General features: G+C 52.9%; 1 protein-coding gene across 1 annotated transcript in view; it reads right to left on the minus strand.

Annotated features, from left to right (window-relative positions):
• TRERF1 (transcriptional regulating factor 1) overlaps positions 1-14,986 on the minus strand; it is a 213,099-nt gene that overhangs the window by 28,411 nt on the left and 169,702 nt on the right. Inside the window, exons 5-9 of the mRNA XM_006776439.2 lie at positions 6,864-8,537; positions 5,386-5,432; positions 4,377-4,527; positions 3,072-3,365; positions 773-874 (exon numbers count right to left, since the gene is read on the minus strand). Of these exons, the coding sequence (XP_006776502.1) occupies positions 773-874; positions 3,072-3,365; positions 4,377-4,527; positions 5,386-5,432; positions 6,864-8,279 (2,010 nt within the window). The 5' untranslated portion in view covers positions 8,280-8,537. The remainder of the gene's footprint in view (positions 1-772; positions 875-3,071; positions 3,366-4,376; positions 4,528-5,385; positions 5,433-6,863; positions 8,538-14,986) is intronic.

The following is a 14,986-nucleotide window of genomic DNA, read 5'->3' on the forward strand; positions in this document are numbered from 1 at the left end:
CAACCTCTATGCAGCCGGGGACCCCCTGCCACGGCCTGACCCCAGGGTCCTCGGGCTGCACCCAGCAGCCCCGTCCATGGTCGGACGAGGCGAGCTCCGGCGGCTCGAGGAGGAGCAGCCTTGGGTTTGGAGGAAATCCCGAACGTCTGGAGCGGGCGGGGGCTGGTCGGAGCAGTGGTTGGGCAAGAAGGAATCAGTTCGCATTCTTTATGGCTTATCCCGCATTCCCATCTGCGGTGTGGAATCCAGCGAGTGGCCCTTGAAGTCCCCAAGGCTCCCTGAGGGCAGGCTTGGGGGGCAGAGAACACGCTCGGGGGAGGGGGCAGGATCAGCTACGAGGGCAGCTGGGCCTCGCCCGGCTCCCAGGGCCGGCCACCCACCCTGGGCTCCCCGTCCCAGGTACCCTGGGTGCTGAGGAATCATGGGTGCTCTTGAAGGCCCTTCTTCATGGGCTCCCCTAAAAGCTCCCCCCCACCCCGCCTCCGCCCCCCACTGCTGCCCCCGCGCCGAGGCGCATCTGGGATGCCCTCTCCCGCTCGGCTTCCTGTCAGCAGGCGAGTTCCCATCGCGGCCGCGGAGCCCAGCCCGTTGGAAGGCCTGCACACGGGCACATGTATAGTAATAAGTCAACACATGCACGTCCATAGGTAAGCAGGGCATGCCAAAGCTGGACAGACAGGCTTGGGTGGTGTGCCAGCATCAGCCCAGGAGAACCCAGGGCTGGGTGCGGCTGGGTGGGCAGAGGTGAGGTTGGGAGGGGCGGTGGAGGTACCTGCAGGAAGGCTGGGGGCAGTTTGAGGTACCCTCCCCGGTCCTGCAGGCCAGTGCCTGCCCCAGCTGCAGCCCCTGGCAATTCCTCAGCCCAGGCTGGTGCCTGAGTAGAAGGCAGCAGGGGCTGATGGGAAGGGCTGGCCATGGTCATGTGACCAACTGCCTCCAGGCCATGTGACCCGCCCAAGTCCCCAGTCCTGGGCTCCTTGCTCTCTAGGCCCCTGTGGCTGCCTGCCCCGCTCAGGGGGCGCCCTCCTGTTTCTCCCTCAGCTTCAGTCTGTCCTCTGGGGCCCTCCCCGCCTCTGGGGGGCAGTCTAGGGAAGCAGGAGGGCGGGGAGAGGAGGAGGAGCAGAGAGCCCCAAGGCTCCCAGCTCATCCCCAAGGGGCTCTCCTGAGGTCAGAGGGCCTCAGGCTGCCTCCTCTCCGCACCAGCGGGCTCTTCTCGGCCTCAGGCTGAGGCAGTGACAGGGGGGCTGAGTAGAACGAGGAGAGGAAACCCGTTGGGGAGCAATCCTGAAATTTTACACCCTGTTCCTGGGTAACGAATGAGGTCATCTGAGCACGTGCAGAGCTCACATGACTTCAGTCCTGCACCAGAGTCCAGACCTCTGATCCCAGGGCCAGAGGTCCCTTTGGGGCTCCGCTGCTGAGCCTTTGGTTCTGTTCTCCTCCAGGCAAGGCTGTGAGACCTGGGCCGGGGAAGCCACCCATAGTGTCCGGCCTGGATGTCACTTGAGAGGAAGCAGTGACAGTGTTCCACCCCACCAGGCTACTGAGGCTCTGGAGGTGGGGCCACACACTGAGAGATTGCAAAAGCTCTCCCGTGAGGCCAAGCCCTGGTCTGGAGAGAACCGGAGGCTCTGAGAGGGGTCGCAGCCACCTGCATCCCAGCTGGCTACGAGCAGAGCTGGGACTAGAACTCTGGGGAGCAATCCTCCCTGGGCATTTTCATTTCTTTATAGCAAATGTCAGGACCTTGCTCACATTTCCTCAATATCACCTACAGGCTTCCACTTCAGCTTATCTCCCCACTTCTCCCTCATGATGATCTGAGCAAGCTCCTACAAACTCCCTGTCTCTCTCCCCAGCCCCTGATCACTCTGGCCTCCCAGGTGTGTCCCCCTGCACCCACGGCTTCCCGTTTCTCATCTGCCCTGGTCTTTACCTCGCTGTTAGGAACTGAGCTGCCTGGGGCTCTGACCCCAGGGGGGCTAGGAACCTCACTGTCTCCAGCTTCAGGCGGAGAGCTCTCCAAGGGTAGAAAGAGCGCCTCTCCCACCAAATCAGGAACTTCCCTGGACAAAGGGGGAGCTTGGCTCTGTCATTGCATCGCCCTGCCTGTGGCTGACCTTAGGTCCTGCCAGCGATGAGACTCCTTACCCCCCGAGTTCTCTATCAGTCCCCTCTTCTGAGGCTTTGCTATTACACAGAGAACCAAAAAGGCTCTTTGTGGATTTTTCTAGTTCTCTTACTTACCCTCCCTACTAATCTGGTCAGCCCCACCCTCATGCCTCCTGGAATCCCAGCAGCTATCAATTCTCCCAAGGACAAATCGGACCCAGAAACCACTTGTGGGGAGGGGACAACCTCAGGAGTTACAGACTCCCTGGGGAGACAAACTGAGAGACAGCGAGATCTCTGCTCCAGAGCCAGGCTGAGCTGCCTGGATGAAGCACTTGGAATTAGAGAAAGAGAATGAGAACTTAACAGTGGGTGAAAAACACAAATCTCTTTGCTTTCCTGAGGCTGGGGGTGGGTGTCTGTCAGTGGAATTACTTTGGGAACCATAAGCAATTAGCTCCTCCAAAGGTATATTACGCAGGTGTGATATGGAAAATGTTAAGTATCTGGTAAGGCTGCCCATCAGAATGGATGCCAGGGCTACTGCCTGACGGCCCTGCTGTGCCAGGGGTTATATCTCTGGTTGCTGGATTTGGGGAGGTCTAGAGCTCCAAAAGGGGGTGGACAGGACCCTGGGCAACAGCGTTTTATTGTCTGGGATAATATTTGCATATTTTAATAACTCTGGTTATGAGCTGAATTAAGATCTGATTCAACCTGGGAACACCTTCAGTCTCTTAGGATCTAACCCAGACCATCAGCCAGTAGAAGACCAGGAGTTCCCGGGTAGTGGGCAGTGTGGGCAAGGCTGGGATTCTCAAGGTGGCCTCGGGGGCTCAGCCCTGAGAGGCCAACCCTTCTCTGAGCTCAGGCCTGTGGTCCTGGAAGATCTGTCCCCATCTCCAAGAAAGCAAAGGGATGTTCCCGCCCCAGGCACGAGGGACAGAGCAGCAACTCACAGCAGGCGTGCAGGGGACAGCCCCTGGGGGTGAGTGTGGGGGAGAGAGGGTCATCCTCACGAGCACGGGCATCTCGTCGTCCGACATCGAGCTGGCTGGCTTGTCTCTGGCGGAGGGGGCGGCAACGACGCTGTTGGCGAAGCCCTGAGAGCTGGGCTTGGGCACGAGAAGCTTGACAGGGACAGACACGGGCATGACCATAGGCGTGAGGCTTTCTGCCTCAGGAGGGAGCTGCGGTGGCAGTGGAGGCGGCAGTGGCTGGGGCTGCGGTGGCGGGGCCTTCTCTCCTTCCTCCTACACAGACAATAAAGGCTTTGATCCTGGGCTGAGAGCAGCTCTCACAGGGGGGATCACTCAGCTTTTCCTGACAGGGTCCAGGACATCATGCAGGGGACGGAGAACCGCTGCGGGGCAGCTTCCTTCCTGCTAACTGCGCTGCCTGGCTCGAGTGATGCCAGTGGGCAGCAGACAAGGCCATGCACTCTTTTGTTTACATTTTACATATCTTGACCATGTGTCACTTGTATATTAAAACATGTTAAAATTTTTTGGTGGTTGTCACTGCTTTTAAAGACAGTGATATGGATTTGTAATCAGGCAAAAAACCAACAACACACCCTCTTGTGTAGGACCTTTGAATACATTCTATGGGCCTCAGTTTACTCATCTGTTAAATGGAAGACAAAGCTTTTATCTGGCATGGTCAGGAGATGGAGTGGCCCGGGTAATGCAACACTTTGATGAACAGGGAGTTAATCCCTCAACAGTATTCAAAGAACTGAGAAATTCTTTGAATTTTAATCTAACTCTAAAACTGCTTGGACAGGTCATGACATGGGTATCCTGCCTGGATAATCCTGAAGGTATTTAAAGCTCTTTGGACGCTAGAGTCTAACACTATTGCACGGGAGAACAGAAGCTGGCTGACAGCCTGGTGGCCACATGCTGGCCATCGACTACTCATCTGGAAGGCCCACGTGACCTTGGTCTTGGCTGCTTTAAGCAGAAGTTGAAAATAATATCACACCTACATGTTTCTTGGCTGTCTTCTCCAGGGGGTGGGAGGCTGGGTTCCCTAAGAGGGTTTCCAGCACTTCTGATTCTGGCCCTCATTCACGAGGCCGGTGGAAGGGGGGGGGGCTGCCGGACCCGACTGGCTCCCAGCGTCTAAGGTCAGGCCTTCCCGTTAAGAAAGGACTGTTCCTCCCCAGGTGCCCGCACGGGGCTCACCTCACTCTCTGATGGCAGCAAAGCAAAGCAAGCAGCACATGGCCTGGGAAGGGCAGGCGGCTGGCACCGGCTAACCTGTTTGAGGCTGGGGGAGGCCCTCATGCCCCCGTGGGACCGCATGTGGCCGTTCAGGGCAGGCAGGCTCTTGAACTCCTTCAGGCAGATGGAGCACGTCAGCTTGTTCTTGGCATCCATCTGTTCCACAAACACTGCTTTCGGTTGGCCGCTGCTCCAGGGGAGGGACAGACAGAGAGGACACGCACGTGAGGAAGGGGAACGGATTTATCCAGGACCTCACACCCGACAACAAACCCATTTTATTCGTTCAGTGCTCCCATATCCGCGGCCCCAACTGTATCTCCCCAATACTCTGAAGAGAGCTAAGCCCGATTTACAGATGGAAAACAGGCTCAGGAGTGGGAAAGGGCTTGTCCAAAGTCATGCAAGCGTTGAACAAAATGTTCTTCGTCCCAGGCCTCAGGTGCTAGTTTTTTCCTCCTACGGTGGCTTATTATTGCCTTTCTAGGGTCAGCTAGGCACACTTCTTCCAGAACCTTCCCTTAGAGATGCAGCCTCGGGTTCAGCTTCCAGCCTGCACATTTTAGTGCTTCACTGGGTTCTGGCTACGCCTTTAATTATTTACCATGCCCACGAGGGGAGGAAACAAGTCTGAAGTATTCACGGTGGCATTCTCAAAGCTTAGCTCCATGCCGGGCACACAGTAGGTGCTCAATACATACTGACTGAAGAATGGACAGCAGACAGGACACAAGCTTTGCTGCTTACTTGATGTGTACCTTTAAACTCTGAGCCTCAGTTTTCACGTTTGTAAAATAATAGCGAACCGTGGTTGAGTGCTCACTCTATCTGGGCACATGGTAATCACGCCCACCGTCGCTGGGTTACCTGATTACACATAATATAGAGTGCCTAGCACATTGTCAGTGCTCAACAGCTGCTATTACTATCCCTATAAACTTCTTTGAGGAATTGACTTTGAATTTGGAAATGAATCATGAGGGACAATGCAGGAAAAAACCCCAGTCTCCCAAAATGCCAATGAGCCACCTCACATCCATCCTACCTTGACTCAGGGGACCCTGGCTGGGCTCTGCCATCCGGTAGGTGCATCTAATGTTGAGCCATGCAGGACACCGAAAGAAAGAAGAGGGGAAAAAAAGCGTTTTTGACGGGAGGAGTCCTTGAGCAGGGGAACCCCGGGGCCGTACTTCCCAGGCTCTGTCCATTTTCCACCTGGCACTGCCTGCTCTCCGCCTGGCACTGGCCGTGCTCACAGCTGCTCACTCCCGCACTCTTCCACTCCTGAGACTTCCTCCCCGGGACTGCTCCCTAACCACGGCCACTCTAGGAGCTGCCACCAGCCACAGCCCAGCAGGACTCAACTCCCGACTGTGCATAGCCAGGCCCCAACCCCGGGGAGAGACAGAATGGAGGGCTGTGTGAAACAGCATCAGAGACCTGCTGCTGAAATTCTCTCCCGGCCTTGACCATGTCATCTTATTCTTCTATCACAAAGGCTCTCAGTTACGACTGGGCCTGAGCCCCTAACAAAACAGAATCAAGGGGAGTTCATCTCTGGCCTTCAATCTCCATCAGAGCCCTCTCTCCACCTAACCTGTCTTGGTCACAGTCCTCCCCTTCCCTGACCGCACTGTCATACGAGGATAGCACTTGGACTATGCCAGCCCATGAGCAATACCCGGCCCACAGCTGGCTGCTTTGTGGTCAAATGCATTTGGGAAACAAGCAAGGTTTAATAACTGTGGCCTACAGGCTAGGTCTGGCCTACGGACATGTTCTGTGTGGCCAGACTGTTCGTTAAAATCCTGAATGAGAATGCCATTGGGGGGGGGGGGACATGCTCTCCAGGCCACCGCAGTCACCCCGCTGCCGCTGATCATCCCAGGCCATTTCACTCCTTCACTTTACCTGCCTGGATCCTGTGGGCCGCTAAGGTTTCATCTCTGTAACTACACGCAGTACCCCTTTGGGAGAGTCACAGTGCACATCAGCATTTTAAAGGCACCGAGAAGCCCTGTTTCACTTTAAGAAACCTCAACCCAGCCCTCGCCTGGCCCCAGCAATATTCATTTAACAGTGAACACTCTATGGAACGCCTGTTCTGAGCAATATACTTTGAGCAGTGCTATCATAATGTGATCTCCCTCCCAAAAGGGGGACAATTTCACAGGACAGCCCCAATGACAGATCCAAGGGGAGCCAGACACGCCCACCCTGTGGTCCCCGGGCACGTGACGCAAGGCCTTAGTCATCACGTCCATCATTCAGGACCTGATGTGGTGTTTTGGCCATTTTCTTAGTGAGATTAGAAGGTTTTTATAGGCAAAGGACGGAGTCAAACCTGATTCTGTATTCCAAGCACCTGACATAGAAGTGCCTGGCACATGTAGGATAAGGTGTGTGGAACGAATAAAGAACAAAAGGGTTGAAGGGGTTGGAGAGAGGACTGGGCATCGTGTAGACTCGGCCTGGCTGGCCCTGTCGCCGAGATGCCAGGAAAAACTTCCACGGTGAGAATACCTGCGGCCACATGGCGCCGGGAGACAGCTGCTGGTGCTGAGGCCCCACGTTGTTGAGGTGGATCCCACTGGGGGACAAGAGCGGCCGATGCGGGAGGGCACTGCTAACCCGGTTCAGGTCCAAGCTGGCTGGGTCTCCCATTCCTGTATCAGACGCCCCCAGGTCCCCATGGGAGCTCAGCATGGCCTGGGCCTGCCTCTCGCCCGGGTAAGTCTTGGGCTGACTGTCCTCACGCTGCTGATGCTGGGACAGGTGGCTCTGCTGGTAGAGGGGGTGGCTGTAGGGTTGCTGGGGCTCCTGGTAGTAGTACTGGGGCATGGAGCCCAACTGAATCAGCTGCACAGCGTGTGCCTGCTCCGGGGTGTACTGGTGGGAGTCCCTGTGATAGGAAGGGGGCTGCAGGTGCATCTGTTGCTGCTGCTGCTCTTGCAAGTGCTGCATCATGGGTGGGGACTGATAATACTGAGGTATCTGCATGGAACCCTGCCGCTGCTGCAGCTGCTGCTGTGGCTGTGGCTGGAGCTGTGACGGGCGAGTCTGCTGCTGCGGCTGCATTTCTTGCATGGACATACGCTGCTGCCCAGCTTGCTGCTGTTGCTGCTGCGGGTAATACTGGTGCTGCTGCATCTGTTGCATGTGCTGGGACAGCATCTGTGGGCCCTGCAGCGGCTGTCCTCCCTGCACTGGCATCTGAGCCAGTGGCTGCTGGTAGTCGTAGTACAGGTGCCCTTGGCTCGGGAGCTGCCCGACCTGGAGAGCTGGTTTGGACAGCCCGCCAGTGAAACCTGGGTGAGGCTGCTGGGGCACCGGCTGGTAGCGGGAAGGGACAGACGGCGCTGGGGGCTCCATGGGCTTCTGGGACAGCAGCTGGCGGAGGGCACTGTCAGGGGTTCCATCCATCACTGCTGACTGGGTGTGCAGCACCTGGGCCATGTTGTTGACCTGGATCCGCAGGTTTTGGTTGGCAAACACCTGGGTGAAAGAGTCTAGCTTGTGCAGGACACCGCTGGTGAGCTTCTGCGTCCGGATCTCGCTGGCCTGGGAGTAGGTGTACTGGTAGCCTTCGGAGGGCTCAGCCTGGGCTGGCGCCCCCCACATCATGTTTGAGTTGGTCAGGTTGCCACGGAGCTGGACGTGGTTTCCAGGCCCTGGATGGCCACCCCACCCTCCCTGCCTCGAGGTCTCCACTTGGCCAAGGTTTTTGGAGCCAACAGGCAAGCCTAGACCATCCCGAGTATCTTGAGGGAAGTGGGGGGAAATGGGTGATGCCTGAGGGGCATCCATGCCGGCCCCCGTGACTGTATTCCCATAGTTGTGGTTCAGCCCGCCGTGGACGCCGAGTGGTGGCTGTTGGTAGAAAAGGTTCTCACTGCTGTGGGCCACGTGGTTGGTCTTGTAGAGCTGCTGATCCCCCATGGTGCCGGCCTCGGTGGTGAACGTCCAGCCTCAAAACCATAAAAGAAGGTCAGTGAAACAAACCCAGAAGGACGGAAACCCTGAGAAGGTGCGAGAAAGCGTCCACACTACTCCACGGCTGACATGTCTGTGACCGTGGCTGGAGCCAGGTGTTCCTGTTGACCTGCACCGCTCATGTGCAGAGTGGGGGCTTTTACATCCCCACCCGGGCTTCGGTACGGACCAAACACCACCGTGGTGAAGAGATGCCGCTCACACCTGTAAGACAGAGGCAAAGAGCGGAAAGGATTTACGTACGTGATGTTTTACAATGAGCAATCATACCTGCCATGACCAGTTACAGAAATAAAGACAAACGGGAGACTCGATTAGAGACAGTGTCACACACACCACACCCTTTCCACCGACCCTACGTGTCTGGACCCTCACTTGGAAGCCATTCATTACCCAAAGGCTCATTAGTTTATTGATCTGTCCATTCATTGTTTTGCTCACTGATTAATTAATTCACCATCCATTCTTCTGGGACCCTGCTATGGAAAGCCCAGCTTTATTCTAGGCCGTGTGGGAGATGCGAAGAAGTTGAAGACATTCATGAATCAATGTATCTGCTCAACAAATACTTATTAGACACCCCCTCAGTGTAAGGCACAATGCTAGGAAGTGATTGAGACCTGGGCCAGCTCTTGAGGAGCTTGCAGTTAGAAAAGGTGATGGGCCCATGTGTAAGTACGATACAAGGAGGGAAGAGACGCATGTAAATCAAAGGTAAAAACCACAGGGTGGGACCTCACAGACTGGAGAGCGCATCTCCAGCGAACAGAGCTGGAGGCAGTACTTGTAAGAGCACTGCCCTTGTTAGTTAGCCTGTGAGGTCAACAGAGCTCCTGCTTCCTGGTGGTCCCTGCTCAGGGAAACGTCTGTGCCAGGGCTGGTCACCTGGCCAGAAGCCTGTGATGAGGCCTGGCACCGAAACTAGCCTGGGCCAATAGATGCCCTCTCTTAGAAACACGAGCTAGGAAATGTGAAGAGGCTGGTCTAGTCTGGTTTGAGTCCTTACAGGTTCTTTCGTGAACTTCAAACTGGGGTATGCAAACCCCTGGGAGTAAACGAAGACTTTAATATAAGCTACGCGCGCCCTCCAGGTTTTCAGAGAATCAATTTCCAGATCTTCAACTTCCATAGAAACTCTTCTAGAACGGATGGCTGACAGAAACGTGAGTTGTCCTCTTCTACCTCCTCCTCTACAAGAGAAGGGCAAACCTCTTACCCTCCCACCCGCGTCTCAGCTGAGTTCACTGCCCAGGACGAAGCTCCTGGCCACCACACAAGGAGACACTTAGAAACTTGAGAAAGCAAGCAACTCTGATCCAAGCGAGTTCATGTGTTTTCTTCCATGCTGGGTGGTCTCCAGTTCCTCTTTTTATTTGGAAGACCGAACAGAAGTAATTAAAATGAAATTGTCAGTGAGCACTATGTGATTTTTGGCATATAGCTCAGAAGCAGATCAAGAACTGAGTGACCCTGCTTTATCTAAGTTTTATTTCTAGCTACTGGTTGATATGAATGTGGGTTTTCAGTGCATTTAAATAAAGAATGGAAAGACAATTGATGCTGATCCTTGTCTCACGTCTCATGCCACAAAACAATATTCTTCTTTGGATAAGTAAACAAGTTGAAGAAATAACCCAGAACCAGCAATATGCTGTATCTGGACCTGGGTGATAACTACATGGGCTTGCTCACCATGTGATAATGCAAACAGCACACTTCGACCTGGTCACACACAGGTATGTATATTGTATGTCAATAAAAAAATTATTAAAAGAAATGTAGTTGGTGTCACGGTGATCTACTTCTCTTACCATCTTGTCCGACGTAGGCCCTTGCTCTGTCAATCTGCTCCCTCTCTCTGGAATGTTCTTTCATTCTTTCCTTACTTGGCCAAATGCTGCACATTCTGCAAGTCTGACCCTAACAACCACTTCTAAAACATGTTCCTGCCCTCGGAACCCACTGCATTACCTGTCCCATGTACTTCTGTTTGCATTTAATACAACTAAATTGAAAATATTCGTGGAATAAAAAAATTATTTTAAAAAATGACCCAGCATCCCCATCTCACTAAGAGATGCATTTTCAATATAATTTTAGTTTTTATGCTTATGAATTATTTATCAAAATGAGTAATACACTTGTGCCGTTTTGATCAACTGTACACTATTAATAATTGTAACAATAACTCAAACTAGAAGAAAATGTTAACACTTAGAGCTTTATGATTTCAGGAAATTAAAAAACTTTTAACTTCATATAAAATTGTTACAGAGAAATATGATAGGAAAACAAATGAAAGAATTTTAAGCATAAAAATATATTACATATATTACATTAGGATGAAATTCCACGGGGGAAGTGAAACAGAAATAAAATTTCAAGGAGAAAAGGAGCACTATTAACAAAGAGTGTGTTCATGCATTTTTAAAATGGGTGATGGTAGGTATCAGATTGCTAGGGTGTTTAGATTCTACTGGATAAATTGCAAACAGTGATGTAATAGTTTTACTTAAAAATATCAGTGCTTATCCTAGTAACATACTGGGAATCGCACCTTCTACCAATGTCTGATTAAAAATGTCGATGTAAGCTTAAAGATGTGTGAGGGGGTATGGAGTTTTACAAAATCCTCTGGTAGGGGCTTTTAGGCAGAACTTCGAAGACACGGCAGTAGCGCCACTCCGACTGCAGGCTGGCCTCAGCTGGCCCCTGACCCTCTGAACAACAAAGGAGACGGACGAGTTCAGAGGGAGGGCTTTGGTTTGGCGGGATGAAGGGTGGATGAAGGAAAGCAGTGGGAAGGTGTGCGTGAGCCGGAATGGCCACTGAAGGCTTCCGAGCAGAGGCTGGGTCTACAGGACCAGGGAGACCCACCCCTCGCTGCTCACAGTGTGGCCCCGTCTCACCGGGAGCTTCAGCCCAGAGCTATTCACCAGAAGCTGCATTTTATCAAGATCCGCGAGTTGCTAGCGTGCATACTGAAATTCTAGAAGCCATGGGTTGGCAGGTTCTGGCTGCATCCAGGTCCGACGTAGTGAAGACCTGAACTGGGTGAGCAGGGAGAGATGAGAAATGAGAGAAACATCCCCCATGCCGCCAGTGGGATGCGACTGTCCTTCCTCCAAGTGCCCTGCCCTTCAGGGGCTGATGGCCCAGTCTGAGGAGACGCCCCTCCTTTCTCACACACGCTCTCTCCCTTGACATCGGCACCCACCACACATTCCCATGACACCCCATGACCACTCCAGCGCAGAGGGCCGAGGTCCCGATTAGCTGCCTACTCCCCATCACCATGTGCAGGTTCAAAGGCAAACTCAGTATCATCTCCTCCAAAGTGGACACTCGTCCACAGTCTCACCCTTGACTCCTCCCTCGCCCTTATGTGACCACCACAACCTATCAATTCCCCTCCCCGTATTTTTTTAGCTCCATCCACCTTTCCTCTGGTTCCACTACGATCACCCTCGTCCAAGACTTCCTGTTCATCTTCCAGACTATTTCCCCAGCCTTCCCACCTGTCTCCTTGCTCTCGGCCTGTCCAGTCTCCTGACAGCAGCAGAACGAACTTTCAGAACCTGACTCTGACCACGTCATGCCATTGCTTAAAACCCATCCTGGCAGCCTAGCTCTCAGGTCAGAGGTCAAGATCATTAAGGTCCCCAGCCTCACAATGAATCCCTCTTCCGACTTTCTTTTCTTTCTTTCTTTCTAAAGTTTTCATTGATTTTAGAGAGAGGGAGAGGAAGAGAGAGAGATACAAACATCAATGTTGAGAAAGAATCATTGATCAGCTGCCTCCTGCACGCCCACCACTGGGGATCGAGCCTGCAGCTCTGGCATGTGCCCCGACCGGGAATGGAACCGTGACCTCCTGGTTCATAGGTCGACATTCAACCACTGAGCAACTCTGGCTGGGCTCCCTCTTTCTTTCTTTACACACTTCCCATCCCTCACCCCTGGCTGTTCCAGTCTTCTCTCAGTTCCTTGAACCTGCCAGGCTGCCACCCATGGTAGGAACTTTGCACAAGCTGGTTCCCCCAATTATAAGAGCTTTCCCTCTTCCTACTCCCCCCCACCCCCCACCCCCTTCACCTACCCAAGTCCTGGGCATCCTTCAGATCTCAGCTCAAACTATACTTTCTCAGAAAGTCTACCCTGACCCCTCTTACCCACCCACAGGTCTGCATCAGGGGCCTTATATATTCTCTTAAAACCATCTTCCTTTCGACCACTCTTCTCAGTGTAATTGTGCTCCCACCAGTGCAATTATTTGATTAATGGATCTTTCTGTATTGGAGCAGGGATCCTATCTATTATTGTTTAGGATCCTGTTCTCAAGCAGAGCACTTTGTAGTCTCTCCAAGAAGGGGCTACATGGTGATGGATGAAAAAAATAAGATGATCAAGAGTCCCAGTGAATGGATATGAATAGAAGAAAAAGACACTCAGTGTAGGCTGAGTGGATGGTACGTTCCCATGGAGAATTTCATTCCGGTTAGATTTCATCTTGGTCCTGATGGACAAATAGGGCTTACAGAGGCGAGAGGACCAGGAAGGGTATGCCAAAAGAGGGAACAGCATGCACGAAGGCATGGAGTCTGGTGCAGGGGTCCATGCTGGGGCACCATGTCCTGGTCGGGAATACACCGATGACCAGGCTGCATTTGTAAGGCAGGGATAAATGATGGGAGCCGTAAAATGACGTCCAGCAGGGTTGTCCTGTGGCATCAGGCCTGGGGAATTCCCAGTGCCCCGCCAGGCTTACACTTGCCACGTAACCTTTGTCGGAGCCTTGTACCAAGCCATCTCCTCCCGGAAGGATAACTTATTGAGACTCACCAGACTCTGACCACGCTCTGACTTCGTGTCCCTCCTCCCTGTCCCTGCGGGTGCAATGGAAGCTCGATGCCTTGACTCCTGTTGGCGTGTCTGCTTCGTGAAGTGTTCCCAAACTGCTGGGCGAGGGGGATCACTCTGTGTTCTGAGCTACAAGAACTGTTCTTCATGCATCAGTATTTTCAGAACTCGAATGGTGGTTTAGTTACACGCACAGCACCCTAGAAAGTCAGAGGTGGGTCCCCCAAGTGTGGTTCCTGGGCCAGCGGGATCAGCAGCACCTGGGAACTTGCTATAAATGCTTATTCTTGGGCCCTACTCAGACCCACTGAATCAGAAACCTGGGGGTGGGGCCCAGCAGTCTGTGTTTTAATGAGCCCTCCTGTTGGGTCTGATGCCTTCCCAAGCTGAAGGCTGCCGGAGAGGGCCTCTAGTCTCCCCACATTACAGGTGAAGAATCTGAGGCCCAGAGACGCAACTGCCGGGCCTACCACAGTGTCTGGTTCACAGTAGGGGGCAATCAAGGACCATATGTTAGCCCTGGCTGGTGCTGCTCAGTGGTTAGAGTGCCAGCCCACACACCAACAGCTCAGGGCTTTGATTTCCAGTCTAAGGCATGTACCTGGGTTGCAGGTTCAATCCCCAACTCCAGTAGGGATGCATGCAGGAAGAGGCAACCAGTCGATGTGTCTCTCTCACATTGATGTTTCTCTCTCTCTCTCTCTCTCTCTCTCTCTCCCTCCCTCCTTTCTACTCTCTCTAAAAAAAAAAACAATGGAAAAAATATCCTCAGGTGAGGATTAACAACAACAACAAACCCTATAAAACAACAACAAACCCTATATTAAATGAAATAGAGGGAAAATAACTTCCCTAGAATGACATAAGGAAGTTATGGCAAAACCATGTGCTATTTATTTTACATTAAATTTATATAGTATTTGAATAGATACTATATTCCCTCAAAATTCAAAAGGCACAAAGGTGTACACAAAAGAGTGAAAATTAACCAAAATATATGCGTGAAAATAAAGTGGAAAGTGAGAGCAAATTTTCCAAATAAGGGTACATGCAAAAGGTTCTGCCCCTCTCACCTGTCTCCCGACTCCCAGCACCCCTCCTGGGACAGTCACGCAGGTTCTGGTACATTCCAGATCATTTCTGCTCCTACAACAGTGCTTGTGGGAACCCCCAGTCCTACCCCTTTCCCGCAGGTCAGCCTCTTGTCAAAAGGCTCTTTTAAACACGGCACTGGCAACCTGGAGACGTCTTGGTGGAGGAATCCATCTCACACGACTGCTGTAGTGCCCACCCAGGACGGACAGCGTTACTGTTTTCTTAATGGGGCAGTTTTTGCTCATGATGTACATTTCTGATTGGGTAACTAGCACCAGAGCGTTTCCATTCAGGAATTAAGGAACAGCACTACTACTTGCACGTTTCTTTGGTCAATTCCATTCTTAGAGCAAGACTCGGGGATTCTGGAGTAGGTTCTAGAAATGCCTGCTCACAAGCCGAGGGCTCCCCTACACGCCCCCCGAAAAATGACCTGCTTCTTGCTTCTGTGCCCTTCACCCTCTGGCTGTCCAGGCATTCCAAGACAGGAGCAGCATCCTGCCCGTCTTGTGTCCCCACTGACGGGGACACAGCTGATGCTCAGTAAACACTCGCTGAACGGAAATGCTGAGCTGGGCCAAAGAGAGCTGGCACGGGCACTTCACCCCCAGGTTTCCGGGCTTCTGACCAGGTCTGAGACCTGGATGCTCTCCTTTCTGCTGCAGGCAGTGCCCTAAAGCATGCAGACCTCCAGCCCG

The sequence above is a fragment of the Myotis davidii genome, unplaced genomic scaffold (genome assembly GCF_000327345.1).
Source record: "Myotis davidii unplaced genomic scaffold, ASM32734v1 scaffold167, whole genome shotgun sequence".
NCBI lineage: Eukaryota > Metazoa > Chordata > Mammalia > Chiroptera > Vespertilionidae > Myotis > Myotis davidii.